Raw genomic sequence first — 16,873 nt, 5'->3', positions numbered from 1 at the left:
GTCAGATATATTGCTCATTATAAATTAATTAACTGGCTTTCAAATCAGTCTCCTAATAAATTTGGTGTTAAGTGATTTCATAGAACCTTATTATAATTGTTTGAACTGATAAAATACATTTTCTCATCAAAACAAATGATAACAAGACCTTATGATAGGTAAAATAATCCTTATGACTCAGTGTGGGCATCTAATCAGTTGGTCTTACCATCTTTTACTGGAAACATCTCCCCCAACCCCCAAATCCTTTTCTAAGCTGTAGCAGGATTGCCAAATTAAAGAAAATTTTTTTTGGAAAACAGAATGAATGCCTTCAGTTCCACCTCCTCTCCTATCAATAAATTATCACATGCATGGAGATAGCAATTAAATTGTTCCTCAGCCTTATTTCCTTAGGCCATATAATCATGACTTTAACTTTTCCCCATAGATTCGTGATGGCAAACCTATGGCATGCATGCCAGAGATGGCACACATAGATCTCTCTGCAGGCACACATACCAAGGACCCAATGTCCCAAGGACCCAGTGCACCCATCCTTGCAACATAGAGTTTGTCAGAGTTCCTAACTAGAAAGCTGGAGGGAGGTGCAGCTGGACTGCTCTCTTATCTCTTTCCCCAGTAGGAATTAGTAAGCAGGTCTCTATAGGACAGTATCCCTTGCAAGACAGGATTGTCTCACCCCATTCAGAATACAATGGCCTCTTAATTACCTTTGGTCTGAGTGAGACAGAAACAATTTATGTCTTTACTATCAGAAGCAACCCATGTCTTTACTATACAAAATATTTTTGGGATTTGGGGAAGTGCCTTTTGAGTTTGTAATTTAAAAATGTTTAAAACTATAGACTAGTGATTTAGGAATAAGTTTTATGAACGCAAGTCTAGGCTAGTAGCCTCTTCAGCACCCTCTCCCAGTTTCTTTCACAAGCAAACTTGGGCTGCTTTAATTTTAATTCTTAGTCCCCTCACCTCTTTTCAACTTTCATTCTAAGGGGTGCCTACCTGAGGGAGAACAGGTGGGCTAAAAGCTCTGGAAAACACAATAGTGGCTTGTCAATCTCCCCATCACCCCTGCATCCAGATTAAAACCTGACTTCAATCCTTGACCATTTGCTAAAAAACGTTAATTTGGAAGATACCCAATTCAGGAAGGCTGGAATGTGATCAGGTGAATGTGTTAGGATGATGTAATATAACCTGATGGTTATATTTTCCTATAAATAAGGGATTTTCCTGTAAACTGAGGTTTTTTGCTTCCCCTGCACCCCTACATTTGAGGGAATCATAACTTGAAAAACTAGAGGGGAGCAGAGTGCTTGCAACCTTTGCCTTTCCCTCTCCCCAAGCCTGACTACATCATCTGCTCCACTGCCCAAAAGCCCAAAGGGAGTGCTTCCTAACTCCTCTGGGTGGAATAAGGCAGGGAGAATAAGTCTGCACAGCACTCAGTGGGGAAAGGGACACAGAATGTCATTTTTTGGGGGACAGGGCATGGGCACTTGGTCTGGGAGGTAGGGTAAGCATGGGGCCTGGCACTCCATTTCTAAAAGGTTCCCCATCACTGTCCTAGACTCTAACAATTTTGGTAGCCCTTTTCTTACTGATTTCTAGTAATCCTTTCACAGGTCCCTTAGATATGGAAATTAAAATGGGCCAAAGGTTTTAATTGATGAATTGATAAGGATTCTCTGTAACTCTAAAATCAGTTGTGCCTCCAGTCAAACTACTGTGACACAAGTTTTGTCTAACTTTGAAAAGTAGTATAAAAAGTTTTTAACTTTTAGGCAAATAAAATGGGGATTATGGAAATTGTACATGTACTACCATATCTTTTATCAGCTTTCTTGGCTGGCAATAATTTTTGTCAAGGGTCAGTTAGTACCACCAGTAATCAATTGCATGCCAATTAATATCAGCGCTATATGTGCCAAATTCCCTAACCTTGAGCAAGTTTTCTTAACTTGTGAGTGAGAATGCCATAGGTGGATTGATGTAAACAAAAATATATTAAATCTAATGTCTCTTCTTTGCCTATAGGGCCCATTTCTCAGAGATAGAAAGGAACTTTTATTATTCTCTAGAGCCTATTCCTCATCTTGGTGTTTGAAAGCTGATTGTCATTTATTTGGTCTTGACAGTTTTCCATTATAATTACATAGGCAAGTTACTTATCTTTCCTTATTCTCAATTTCTTCATTTGTAAAATGAGAGGACTGAACTATTTCTTACATTATTTCTACCTATTAGATTCTATAATTCTATACTTTTCATGTCAAATACTCTCTCTGTTCTTTCCAAGCTTTTAAGTACCTTTCAATGTTGTCTGATATATTCTATGAGATGCCTGATCCAACTCATTATAAGATTCTCTGCCATCTCCTTTCACAAAATCCTTCCTGAAGGAGACCCCTAAGGATGATAATGGAAGGAAAATAAATTACTTCAAAAATGTGAAGTCACAAATTGAAAGTTATATTTTTATCATGCACACGGCAGGAGGGAAAATATAGAAAAAGATTCATCTAACCTTTCTGAGAGTTACAAATAACATTTTTCCATATATAGATATACATAAACATATATAAACAATTTAACCTTATTGAAGCCCTTAAAGAAATTAAATTTTTTTCTTTCCCCTTTCTTATTTACCTTTTGTTTTTTTTTCTCTTTTTTCTTTTTCTTTTTTTTATAATATTTTATTTGATCATTTCCAAGCATTATTCATTAAAGACAAAGATCATTTTCTTTTCCTCTCCCCCGCCCCCATAGCCGATGCGTGATTCCACTGGGTAACACGTGTTCTTGATTCAAACCCATTGCCATGTTGTTAATATTTGCATTAGAGTTTCGTTTAGAGTCTCTCCTCTGTCATGTCCCCTCAACCTCTGTAGTCAGACATTTGCTTTTCCACGGTGTTTCCACTCCCACAGTTTATCCTCTGCTCATGAATAGTGTTTTTTCTCCTAGATCCCTGCAGATTGTTCAGGGACATTACACCGCCACTAATGGAGAAGTCCATTACGTTCGATTATACCACAGTGTATTAGTTTCTGTGTACAATGTTCTCCTGGTTCTGCCCCTCTCGCTCTGCATCACTTCCTGGAGGTTGTTCCAGTCGCCATGGAATTCCTCCACTTTATTATTCCTTTTAGCACAATAGTATTCCATCACCAACATATACCACAATTTGCTCAGCCATTCCCCAATTGATGGGCATCCCCTCGTTTTCCAGTTTTTGGCCACCACAAAGAGCGCAGCTATGAATATTTTTGTACAAGTCTTTTTGTCCATTATCTCTTTGGGGTACAGACCCAGCAGTGCTATGGCTGGATCAAAGGGTAGACATTCTTTTGTCGCCCTTTGGGCATAGTTCCAAATTGCCCTCCAGAATGGTTGGATCAGTTCACAACTCCACCAGCAATGAATTAATGTCCCTACTTTGCCACATCCCCTCCAGCATTCATTACTTTCCTTTGCTATCATGTTAGCCAATCTGCTAGGTGTGAGGTGATACCTCAGAGTTGTTTTGATTTGCATCTCTCTGATTATAAGAGATTTAGAACAATTCTTCATGTGCTTGTTAATAGTTTTGATTTCTTTATCTGAGAACTGCCTATCCATGTCCCTTGCCCATTTATCAATTGGAGAATGGCTTGATTTTTTGTACAATTGATTTAGCTCTTTATAAATTTGAGTAATTAAACCTTTGTCAGAGGTTTCTATGAAGATTTCCCCCCCAATTTGTTGTTTCCCTTCTGATTTTAGTTACATTGGTTTTGTTTATACAAAAGCTTTTTAATTTGATGTTGTCAAAATTATTTATTTTTCTATGTCTTGCTTGGTTTTAAAGTCTTTCCCCTCCCAAAGGTCTGACATGTATACTATTCTGTGTTTACCCAATTTACGTATGGTCTCCTTCTTTATGATTAAGTCATTCACCCATTTTGAATTTATCTTGGTGTAGGGTGTGAGGTGTTTATCAATTCCTAATCTCTCCCACACTGTCTTCCAATTTTCCCAGCAGTTTTTATCGAATAGTGGATTTTTGTCCCAAAAGTTGGGATCTTTGGGTTTATTGTATACTGTCTTGCTGAGGTCCCTTTCCCCCAGTCTATTCCACTGATCTTCCTTTCTGTCTCTTAGCCAGTACCAAATTGTTTTGATGACTGCTGCTTTGTAATATAGTTTGAGGTCAGGTACTGCAAGGCCCCCATCATATGTGTTTTTTTTTTTTCATTATTTCCCTGGATATCCTTGATCTTTTGTTATTCCATATGAATTCTGTTATGGTTTTTTCTAAATCAGTAAAGAAATATTTTGGGAGTTCAATGGGTATGGCACTAAATAGATAAATAAGTTTGGGTAAGATGGTCATTTTTATTATATTGGCTTATCCTATCCATGAGCAGTTAATGTTTTTCCAATTGCTCAAGTCTAGTTTTAGTTGTGTGGAGAGTGTTTTGTAGTTGTGTTCATATAGTTCCTGTGTTTGTCTCGAGAGATAGATTCCTAGGTATTTTATTTTGTCTAAGGTGATTTTGAATGGGATTTCTCTTTCTAGTTTTTGCTGCTGAGCTGTGTTGGAGATATATAGTGTGACAAGGAAATCACTTTAAAAGACTGATATATATTAATTTAAGGTCGCCAAGGAATTCAGCTATGTAATTCCTAAATGAAAACTCAAGTCAGCAGTCAACCTTTTATGGAGTTTAATTACAAACAGGATGAAGAAAGGTATTAGAGATAGAGAGGGAGAGAGAAAGGGGAGAGAAGGGAATAGGGCTTAAATACCCCTTCTGTTTAGGCTGGGCCAAAAGGCCCAAGTCCTTAGATAGCTGGGGCAAAGAGAGGAGATCAGTCCCTATTACTCACGTGACCAAAATGGAGAAACAGTCTCAGGGGCCTCCACCTCCAGCTTCCTTCAGAGCCTACTCTCAAAGCACCACCTCTCCAACCAACCACCTCTCCAACCAACCACACCTCAGTCCTCAGACCCCTTTCTCTTTAAGCAAACCATCCAAGTTCCCTCCCCTCCATTCTCACATCTACCAATCACTGTCCATGTCTTCCCTGTGCAAATGGTGGCTCTAGCTTAACCCAGGACCGCCCAGAGGTCTGTGGCTTTGCACATGTCTGTTGAAGGTCATATTCTCAAATAATTAAATCTTGATCCTTTGCTACAGCCCTTCCTAAATCCTGTTACCCTGAGTAGGGTAGAGATTGGAATAATTAAATTTTGATCTATGCTGCAGCCCTTCCTAAATCCTGTTAGGACTGAGTAGGGTGGAGATTGTAATTTCCAAGACCTGGTTCTGTCATTCCAAGTATCTTTATTGTATCAATTCTAAAATCAATCATGACTCAAAGAAATTCCTGTTCTATGCTTAAGCATAGGTCAAAGCCCTTTCCATTGTTCAGCAAAAGGTTTCTGTCCTAAAGTAATCTTAAGAAGGGAGGAGGAGGAACCTCCCATGCCAATGGGGTTCACATTCCAATAGAATTCCCACTCTCAATAGGAAATTTTTCAAGTATGAAATTTCCCAATGGTGAAATTTCCAACATTTATAAGTCTAAGAAATTTTAAGGTTTACAATAGAAATGCTGATGACTTATGTGGGTTTATTTTGTATCCTGCAACTTTGCTAAAGTTGTTAATTATTTCAATTAGCTTTTTGGTTGAATCTCTAGGATTCTTGAAGTAGACCATCATGTCATCTGCAAAGAGTGATAACTTGGTCTCCTCCTTGCCTATTTCGATGCCTTCAATTTCTTTTTCTTCTCTAATTGCTACTGCTAGTGTTTCTAGTACAATGTCAAATAGTAGAGGTGATAATGGGAAGCCTTGTTTCACTCCTGATCTTATTGGGAATGCATCTAGTTTATCCCCATTGCAGATGATATTAGCTGATGGTTTTAGATATATACTGTTTATTATTTTTAGGAACGACCCTTCTATTCCTATGCTTTCTAGTGTTTTTAATAGGAATGAGTGTTGTATTTTGTCAAAGTCTTTTTCTGTGTCTATTGAGATAATCATGTGGTTCTTGTTGGTTTGCTTGTTGATGTGGTCAATTATGTGGATGGTTTTCCTAATATTGAACCAGCCCTGCATCCCTGGTAAATCCTACTTGATCATAGTGGATGACCCTTCTGATCACTTGCTGGAGTCTTTTTGCTAGTATCCTATTTAAGATTTTTGCATCTATATTCATTAGGAATATTGGTCTATAGTTTTCTTTCTCTGTTTTTGACCTGCCTGGTTTTGGAATCAGTACCATGTTTGTGTCATAAAAGGAGTTTGGTAGAACTCCCTCTTTGCTTATTATGTCAAATAGTTTGTATAGTATTGGGATTAACTGTTCTCTGAATGTTTGATAGAATTCACTGGTGAATCCATCAGGCCCTGGGGATTTTTTCTTAGGAAGTTCTTTGATGGCTTGTTGGATTTCATTTTCTGATATGGGATTATTTAAGAATTCTATTTCTTTTTCTGTTAGTCTAGGCAGTTTGTATTTTTGTAAATATTCATCCATATCACCTAAATTGGTGTATTTATTGCCATATAATTGGGCAAAGTAATTTTTAATGATTGCCTTAATTTCCTCTTCATCGGAGGTGATGTCCCCCTTTTCATCTTTGATGCTGTTAATTTGCTTTTCTTCCTTCCTTTTTTAAATTAGATTGACCAGTACTTTGTCTTTTTTGTTTGTTTTTTCAAAGTACCAGCTTCTTGTCTTATTTATTAAATCAATAGTTCTATCACTTTGGATTTTATTAATTTCTCCCTTAATTTTTAGGATTTCTAGTTTGGTTTTCTGCTGGGGGTTTTTAATTTGATTGCTTTCGAGTTTTTTCATTTGCATTTCCAATTGATTGATCTCTGCTCTCCCTAGTTTGTTAATATATGCACTCAGGGATATGAATTTACCTCTGATTACCACTTTGGCTGCATCCCAAAAGGTTTGAAAGGATGTCTCGCCATTGTCATTTTCCTCGATGAAATTATTAATGGTTTCTATGATTTCTTCTCTAACTAAACGATTTTGGAGTATCATATTGCTTAATTTCCAGTTAGTTTTTTATTTGGTTTTCCATGTACCATTACTGATCATTATTTTTATTGCCTTGTGATCTGAGAAGGCTGCATTTATTATTTCTGCTTTTCTGCATTTGTGTGCTATGTTTCTGTGACCTAATGTATGGTCAATTTTTGTGAATGTGCCATGTGGTGCTGAGAAGAAGGTGTATTCCTTTTTATCCCTATTTATTTTTCTCCATATGTCTATTAAGTCTAATTTTTCTAAGATTTCATTCACTTCTTTTACCTCTTTCTTATTTGTTTTTTGATTTGATTTATCTAAATTTGATAATGGTTGGTTTAAGTCTCCCACTAATATAGTTTTACTGTCTATTTCTTCCTTCAATTCTCCTAGTTTCTCCATTAGAAATTTGGGTGCTATATTATTTGGTGCATACATGTTGATTAGTGATATTTCCTCATTATCTAAAGTCCCTTTTAACAAAATATAATTACCTTCCCTATCCCTTTTGATCAGGTCTATTTTACTTTGGCTTTATCAGATATCATGATTACCACTCCTGCCTTCTTTCTGTCAGTTGAGGCCCAGAAGGTCTTACTTACTCCATCCTTTAATTCTGACCTTGTGTGTGTCAACCCGCCTCATGTGTTTCTTGAAGACAACATATGGTAGGGTTTTGGATTCTAATCCATTCTGCTCTTCGTCTATGTTTTATGGGTGAGTTCATCCCATTCATGTTCAAAGTTATGACTGTCATTTGTGGATTCCCTGGCATTTTGATAACCTTCCCTAATTCTAACCTTTTTTTCTTTCGGCTCTACCTTTTAGTCCAGTGATTTACTTTAAATCAGTCCCCCTTATCCCCTCCCTTGATATGTTTCCCTTTTTAGTCCCTCCCCTTTTGTTCCCTCCCCCTCCCCCCTCTCTTTCCCTCCCCTTTTGTTTTCCCTCTCCCCCTCCTCCCCTTGGTTTTCCCTTCTCCCTACCCTTATTGGGTAAGATAGAATTCAAGATCCCAATGGATCTGGATGTTCTTCCCTCTCAGAGTTGATTTCCCTGAGAGTAAGGTTTAAGTAAAAACTCTCTTCCTCTCCTGCTTATAGGAGTTTTCTTCCCCTCCCCTTCCCATGTGAATCTTTGTGTGAGAATGATTATTCTATTTGGTCTTTCTTTACCCCCTATTTACACATTACATTTTCCCCACCTGTTAGTATACATAGATTGATATAAATGTAGTCCTTATAGAAGAGAGTTTGAATAAAAGAAGAAGATAACATTTTTCTCCTTTTCCCTTTCCTTCATATTTACCTTTTAAGGTATTCCATGCTCTTTGATTTTTGATATCAAACTTTCCACAGAGCTCTGGTCTTTTCTTTGCAAAAACTTGGAAATCTTCTATTTTGTTGAATGCCCATACTTTCCCTTGGAAGTATATAGTCAGTTTTGCTGGATAGCTGATTCTTGGTTGAAGACCCAGCTCTCTTGCTTTTCTGAAAATCATGTTCCATGCCTTACAATCATTCAGAGTAGAACTTGCAAGGTCTTGTGTGACCCTGATTGGCATTCCTTTATATCTAATTTGTCTTTTTCTGGCTTCTTGTACGATTTTTTCTTTTGTTTGAGAGCTTTGGAATTTGGCAATTACATTCCTGGGAGTTGTCTTTTGGGGGTTTAGTGTAGAGGGTGTTCTGTGTGCTCTGTCAGTGGCTGTATTGCCCCCTTTTTCTAGAATCTCTGGGCAATTTTCTTTAATTATATCTTGTATTACGATGTTGAGTTTGCTGTTTATTTCTGGCTTTTCTGGAAGTCCAATTATTCTTAAATTATCTCTTCTCCCTCTATTTTCCAAATCTATCACCTTGTCAGTGAGATATTTTATGTTCTCTTCTAATTTCTTGGTCTTTTGGTTTTGCTTTATTAGTTCTTGTTTTAAGGCCTGGTTTTCCTTTTCAGTTTGGTCAAACTGGTTTTGTAGATGTGTGAATTTCTTTTGCATTATTTCCCAGTTTTTCTCCCAGAAGGCTTCCATCTTTTTTATCATTTCTGATTCAAATTCTTCATGGGTTTGTGGAGAGTTTCCATTTCCTTTGGAAGGTTTCGGAGCATTTGCTTGTGTTTCCTCTTCTGTATCCTCTGTGTTTTGTATTTTTGCTCCATAAAATGTGTCCAAAATTGCCCCCTTCTTCTTGTTTTTTTTTGGGGGGGGGAATTTGGGGGCTCTTGTGCTTCAGTGTAGTTTGCCTTCTCTATCTGAGTGGGGAGGATTAGCTTTTCTTATCTCTGTCTGGCGTTCAGAGGTTTTAGCCCTAGGCAGATTGTCCTTTCTATGAAGTTGTTGTTCTGTCTTCCAGGGGAAGCCAGGAATTGCTGGTGTGTCCCTGGGTTGAACTGAGTGTGCCCTGAGGCAGGGACCTGAGACTCAGATGGAGGGATCTAGCCAGGGGGTTATAAGCTACCCCCCCCCGTCTCTTTGTTTCCCTGCTGTCTGGGTGCGCCCTCAACTGGGTCAGGTTGTTTTCAGGAAGCAGTCTTCAGAATAGCCGGCCCTGGGGTCCTTTTGCCAGCCCTGAGGGTTACTGTTGTTTCCGAAGACCCTGCTCTCTGAGGGGGAGGGGCCGCGGCTTCCTGGAGCTCTGGGCGAGGGCTCCTGATAAGAAGATTAGCTTTCCCTGGGTTGGATTGAGTGTGCCCTGAGGCAGGGACCTGAGACTCTTGGAGGGATCCAGCCAGGGGGTTACAAGCTCCCCCTGTCTCTCTGTTTCCCTGCTGTCTGGGTGCCCCCTTGACTGGTTCAAGTTGTTTTCAGGAATCGACCTTCAGAATAGCCGGCCCTGGGGTCCTTTTGCTGGCTCTTAAGTTCCCGCTGCTGCTTCGGACTCAGAGCTCTGGGTTGGGGGGGATGGGACCTGGGACCTTCCTTCTGCCTACCCCTTAGGTCCGAGTGATCTCGGGTTCTGGCTTTTGGAGGGGGTGTACCTTTTGATCCAGGTCCAGGAGGAGGATTTCCAGGGTCTATGCTGTTGATTGTTTTGAATTTCGGTGCCCTAGGAGCATTCGGTTTGAGATCGGTAAGGAAGGGTTTCAGGAGATCTGAACTTTAGCTTTCTCTAAGCCACCATCTTGACCAGGAGTCCTCTTATTTACCTTTTAATGTTTCTCTTGATTCTTGTGTTTGGATATCAAATTTTTTGCTTAGTTCTGGTCTTTTTTTTTTTACAAATACTTGGAAATCTTCTATTTTGTTGAATGCCCATACTTTCCCCTGGAAGTATATAGTCAATTTTGATGGGTAAGTGATTCTTGGTTGAAGACCCAATTCTCTTGCCTTTCTAAATATATCTCAAGCCTTGCAGTCCTTTAGTGTGGGGGCTGCCAGATCCGGTGTAATCCTAATTGGTGCTTCTTGATAGCTGAAATATCTCTTTCTGGCTTCTTGTAATATTTTCTCTTTAGCTTGGAAGCTCTTTACTTGGCAATTATATTCCTGGGGGCTTTCTTTTGAGGATTTAATGTAGAGGGTGATCTATGGATTCCTTCTATGTCTATTTTACCCTCTTGTTGAAGAACATCAGGGCAGTTTTCTTGGATATTTTCTTGAAGTATGATGTCAAGGTTTCTGCTTATTTCTGGGTTTTTAGGTAGACCAATGAGTCTCAAATTGTCTCATCTAGATATGTTTTCAAGGTTATTAGTTTTCTCAGTGAGGTATTTCATGTTTTCTTCTATTTAGTCACTCTTGACTTCACTTTATTTATTTTGCTGTCTTGTGAGATCATTCACATCCACTTGCCCAATTCTGGTTTTTAAAGATTGGTTTTCAGCTATGATCTTTTGATTTTCCTTTTCAGTTTGGTCTAACCTGCTTTTCATGGATTCCAGCTATTTAATTTTGGTCTCCAATTTGCTTATCATTTTATTTGCTATCTGGGCTTCTTTTTCCAATTGGGACTTTCGAATGTCTTTTAAACTGTTATTTTCTTTTTTAACTATTTCCCACTTTTTTTGATAAGATTCTTCTATCTTCCTCATTTGATTCATCATCTCAAATTTAAGCTCTTCAAGAGCTTGTGACCAATTTCCATTTTTTGGGAAGGTTTAGATGTGTTTACTTGTTTGTTGTCCTCTGCTGTCTCCTCTGTAGTCTGGATTTATCCAGGGTGAATGCCTTTCTCTTGTTCTTTTTGGTGGTTGAAGGTTGTATTTCTTGGGTATTGCTGGTCATTGCTATGTTGGTTTTTCCATCCCTATCCAGTCAGAAGTCTGAGTGAGGAGGGCAGGCTCTCTGTGTAAGGAGCTACAGAGATGTTTTTCCCTGAGCCTACTTTTTGAGTCTCTGCAGCTACTACTGTGTGCCACCCCTCTCCCCTCTATCTCCATGCCCAAGGTCTGTACTCTTCATCCTCTTGGGGTCTCAAGTCTAGCTGCTCTCAGGACTAAGTCCCTGGTGTTCTTAGTTACTTAGAGATTGCCCCTCACTCACTCTGATTCTGGCATGTTGGCTCTGACCCTGGCACCATATGTGGGGTGGGGGAGGGCTGATCAGTTTGCGTTTTGGTGGGAGCTATTTCACCCCCCTGAGAGCATGGAAATGTCCAAATTCCATATACCTTTTTTTTTTTTTTCTTTTTTTAAATATATTTTATTTGGTCATTTCCAAGCATTATTCGTTAAAGACATAGATCATTTTCTTTTCCTCCCCCCCCCAACCCCCCATAGCCGACGCGTAAGTCCACTGGGCATTAGATGTTTTCTTGATTTGAACCCATTGCTTTGTTGATAGTATTTGCATTAGAGTGTTCATTTAGAGTCTATCCTCTGTCATGTCCCCTCAATCTTTGTATTCAGGCAGTTGCTTTTTCTCGGTGTTTCCACTCCCATAGTTTATCCTTTGCTTATGAATGGTGTTTTTTTTTTCTCCTGGATCCCTGCAAGCTGTTCAGGGACATTACACCACCACTAATGGAGAAGTCCATTACGTTCGATGATACCACAGTGTGTTTGTCTCTGTGTACAATGTTCTCCTGGTTCTGCTCCTCTCGCTCTGCATCACTTCCTGGAGGTTGTTCCAGTCTCCATGGAACTTCTCCACTTTATTATTCCTTTTAGCACAATAGTACTCCATCACCAACATATACCACAGTTTGTTCAGCCATTCCCCAATTGATGGGCATCCCCTCATTTTCCAGTTTTGGGCCACCACAAAGAGCGCAGCTATGAATATTTTTGTACAAGTCTTTGTGTCCATTATCTCTTTGGGGTACAGACCCAGCAGTGCTATGGCTGGGTCAAAGGGTAGATATTCTTTTGTCGCCCTTTGGGCATAGTTCCAAATTGCCCTCCAGAATGGTTGGATCAGTTCACAGCTCCACCAGCAATGAATTAATGTCCCTACTTTGCCACATCCCCTCCAGCATTCCTTACTTTCCTTTGCTGTTATGTTAGCCAATCTGCTAGGTGTGAGGTGATACCTCAGAGTTGTTTTGATTTGCATCTCTCTGATTATAAGAGATGTAGAACACTTCTTCATGTGCTTGTTAATAGTTTTGATTTCTTTATCTGAGAACTGCCTATCCATTTCCCTTGCCCATTTATCAATTGGAGAATGGCTTGATTTTGTGTACAATTGATTTAGCTCTTTATAAATATGAGTAATTAAACCTTTGTCAGAGGTTTCTATGAAGATTTTTTCCCAATTTGTTGTTTCCCTTCTGATTTTAGTTATATTGGTTTTGTTTGTACAAAAGCTTTTTAGTTTGATGTAGTCAAAATTATTTATTTTACATTTTGTGATTCTTTCTATATCTTGCTTGGTTTTAAAGCCTTTCCCCTCCCAAAGGTCTGACATGTATACTATTCTGTGTTTACCCAATTTACTTATGGTTTCCTTCTTTATGTTTAAGTCACTCACCCATTTTGAATTTATCTTGGTGTAGGGTGTGAGGTGTTGATCTATTCCTAGTCTCTCCCACACTGTCTTCCAATTTTCCCAGCAGTTTTTATGAAATAGTGGATTTTTGTCCCAAAAGCTGGGATCTTTGGGTTTATCGTATACTGTCTTGCTGAGGTCGCTTTCCCCCAGTCTATTCCACTGATCTTCCTTTCTATTTCTTAGCCAGTACCAAATTGTTTTGATGACTGCTGCTTTGTAATATAGTTTTAGGTCAGGGACTGCAAGGCCCCCATCATATGTGTTTTTTTTCATTATTTCCCTGGATATCCTTGATCTTTTGTTCTTCCAAATGAACTTTGTTATGGTTTTTTCTAAATCAGTGAAGAAGTATTTTGGTAGTTCAATGGGTATGGCACTAAATAGATAAATAAGTTTGGGTAGGATGGTCATTTTTATTATATTGGCTCGTCCTATCCATGAGCAATTAATGTTTTTCCATTTGTTCAAGTCTAGTTTTAGTTGTGTGGCGAGTGTTTTGTAGTTGTGTTCATATAGTTCCTGTGTTTGTCTTGGGAGGTAGATTCCTAGGTATTTTATTTTGTCTAAGGTGATTTTGAATGGGATTTCTCTTTCTAGTTCTTGCTGCTGAGCTGTGTTGGAGATATATAGAAAAGCTGATGATTTATGTGGGTTTATTTTGTATCCTGCAACTTTGCTAAAGTTGTTGATTATTTCAATTAGCTTTTTGGTTGAATCTCTAGGATTCTTTAAGTAGACCATCATGTCATCCGCAAAGAGTGATAACTTGGTCTCCTCCTTGCCTATTTTGATGCCTTCAATTCCTTTATCTTCTCTAATTGCTACTGCTAGTGTTTCTAGTACAATGTCAAATAGTAGAGGTGATAATGGGCATCCTTGTTTCACTCCTGATCTTATTGGGAATGCATCTAGTTTATCCCCATTGCAGATGATATTAGCTGTTGGTTTTAGATATATACTGTTTATTATTTTTAGGAATGACCCTTCTATTCCTATGCTTTCTAGTGTTTTTAATAGGAATGGGTGTTGTATTTTATCAAAGGCTTTTTCTGCATCTATTGAAATAATCATGTGATTCTTGCTAGTTTGCTTGTTGATGTGGTCAATTATGTGGATGGTTTTCCTAATGTTGAACCAGCCCTGCATCCCTGGTATGAATCCTACTTGATCATGGTGAATGATCCTTCTGATCACTTGCTGGAGTCTTTTTGCTAGTATCCTATTTAAGATTTTTGCATCTATATTCATTAGGGAGATTGGCCTATAGTTTTCTTTCTCTGTTTTTGACCTGCCTGGTTTTGGAATCAGTACCATGTTTGTGTCGTAAAAGGAGTTTGGTAGAACTCCCTCTTTGCTTATTATGTCAAATAGTTTGTATAGTATTGGGATTAACTGTTCTCTGAATGTTTGATAGAATTCACAGGTGAATCCATCAGGCCCTGGGGACTTTTTCTTAGGAAGTTCTTTGATGGCTTGTTGGATTTCAATTTCTGATATGGGATTATTTAGGAATTCTATTTCCTCTTCTGTTAGTCTAGGCAGTTTGTATTTTTGTATATATTCATCCATTTCTCCTAAATTGGTGTATTTATTGCCATATAATTGGGCAAAGTAATTTCTAATGATTGCCTTAATTTCCTCCTCATTGGAGGTGCTGTCCCCCTTTTCATCTTTAATGCTGTGAATTTGCTTTTCTTCCTTCCTTTTTTTAACTAGATTGACCAGTACCTTGTCTATTTTGTTTGTTTTTTCAAAGTACCAGCTTCTTGTCTCATTTATTAAATCAATAGTTCTATCACTTTCGATTTTATTAATTTCTCCCTTAATTTTTAGGATTTCTAATTTGGTTTTCTGCTGGGGGTTTTTAATTTGATCGCTTTCCAGTTTTTTCATTTGCATTTCCAATTGATTGATCTCTGCTCTCCCTTGTTTGTTAATATAAGCATTCAGGGATATGAATTTACCTCTGATTACCGCTTTGGCTGCATCCCAAAAGGTTTGGAAGGATGTTTCGCCATTGTCATTTTCCTCGATGAAATTATTAATTGTTTCTATGATTTCTTCTTTAACTAAACGGTTTTGGAGTATCATATTGTTTAATTTCCAATTGGTTTTAGATTTGGTTTTCCATGTACCATTACTAATCATTATTTTTATTGCCTTGTGATCTGAGAAGGCTGCATTCATTATTTCTGCTTTTCTGCATTTGTGTGCTATGTTTCTGTGACCTAATGTATGGTCAATTTTTGTGAATGTGCCATGTGGTGCTGAGAAGAAGGTGTATTCCTTTTTATCCCTATTTATTTTTCTCCATATGTCTATTAATTCTAATTTTTCTAAGATTTCATTCACTTCTTTTACCTCTTTCTTATTTATTTTTTGATTTGATTTATCTAAATTTGATAATGGTTGGTTTAAGTCTCCCACTAGTATGGTTTTATTGTCTATTTCTTCCTTCAATTCTCCTAGTTTCTCCATTAGAAATTTGGGTGCTATATTATTTGGTGCATACATATTGATTAATGATATTTCCTCATTGTCTATAGTCCCTTTTAACAGAATATAATTACCTTCCCTATCCCTTTTGATCAGGTCTATTTTTGCATTGGCTTTATCAGATATCATGATTACCACTCCTGCCTTCTTTCTATCAGTTGAGGCCCAGAAGGTCTTACTCCATCCTTTAATTCTGACCTTGTGGGTGTCAACCCGCCTCATGTGTGTTTCTTGAAGACAACATATGGTAGGGTTTTGGATTCTAATCCATTCAGCTATTCGTCTACGTTTTATGGGTGAGTTCATCCCATTCACGTTCAAAGTTATGATTGTCATTTGTGGACTCCCTGGCATTTTGATTGCCTTCCCTAATTCTAACCTTTTCTTCTTCGGCTCTACCTTTTAGTCCAGTGATTTACTTTGAATCAGTCCCCCTTGTCCCCTCCCTTGATGTTTCCCTTTTTAGTCCCTCCCTTTTTGTTCCCTCCCCCTCCCCCCTCTCTTACCCTCCCTTTTTGTTCTCCCTCTCCCCCTCCCCCCCTTGGTTTTCCCTTCTCCTTACCCTTGTTGGGTAAGATAGAATTCAAGATCCCAATGGATCTGGAGGTTTTTCCCTCTCAGAGCTGATTTCCCTGAGATTGAGGTTTAAGTAACCCCCCCCCCTCTCTTCCTCTCCTTCTTATAGGAGTTTTCTTCCCCTCCCCTTCCCATGTGAATCTTTGTGTGAGAATGATTATTCTATTTGGTCTTTCTTTACCCCCTATTTATACATTACATTTTCCCCACATGTTAGTATACATAGGTTGATATAAATGTAGTCCTTATAGAAGAGAGTTTGAGTAAAAGAAGAAGATAACATTTTCCCCTTTCCTTAATATTTACCTTTTCAGGTATTCCTTGCTCTTTGATTTTCGGTATCAAACTTTCCACAGAGCTCTGGTCTTTTCTTTGCAAAAAGTTGGAAGTCTTCTATTTTGTTGAATGCCCATACTTTCCCTTGGAAGTATATAGTCAGTTTTGCTGGGTAGCTGATTCTTGGTTGGAGACCCAGCTCTCTTGCCTTTCTGAAGATCATGTTCCATGCCTTACGATCATTCAGAGTAGAACTTGCAAGGTCTTGGGTGACCCTGATTGGCATTCCTTTATATCTAAATTGTCTTTTTCTGGCTTCCTGTAGGATTTTTTCTTTTGTTTGATAGCTTTGGAATTTGGCAATTACATTCCTGGGAGTTGTCTTTTGGGGGTTTAGTGTAGAAGGTGTTCTGTGAGCTCTGTCAGTGGCTGTATTGCCCCCTTGTTCTAGAATCTCTGGGCAATTTTCTTTGATTATATCTTGTATCACCATGTCCAGTTTGGTGTTTATTTCTGGCTTATCTGGGAGTCCAATTATTCTTAAATTATCCCT

At 38.4% G+C, this 16,873-nt stretch overlaps 1 protein-coding gene across 7 annotated transcripts in view; it reads right to left on the bottom strand.

Annotated features, from left to right (window-relative positions):
- Window positions 1–16,873, bottom strand: part of LOC100028308 (phospholipid-transporting ATPase FetA-like) — a 266,846-nt gene that overhangs the window by 165,850 nt on the left and 84,123 nt on the right. For 6 of the 7 annotated variants that reach the window (XR_008913609.1, XM_056806042.1, XM_007498811.3 and 3 more), the window contains one exon: window positions 2,314–2,412. The exons of the other annotated variant lie outside the window; for it this stretch is intronic. Coding sequence is in view for 5 of the 6 variants with exons in the window: in XM_056806042.1 (XP_056662020.1) it covers window positions 2,314–2,412 (99 nt within the window). In the remaining variant the exon portion in view is untranslated. The remainder of the gene's footprint in view (window positions 1–2,313; window positions 2,413–16,873) is intronic. 7 annotated transcript variants of the gene reach the window in all.

The sequence above is a fragment of the Monodelphis domestica genome, chromosome 7 (genome assembly GCF_027887165.1).
Source record: "Monodelphis domestica isolate mMonDom1 chromosome 7, mMonDom1.pri, whole genome shotgun sequence".
NCBI lineage: Eukaryota > Metazoa > Chordata > Mammalia > Didelphimorphia > Didelphidae > Monodelphis > Monodelphis domestica.
This window is presented reverse-complemented; position numbering and strand designations above follow the sequence as displayed.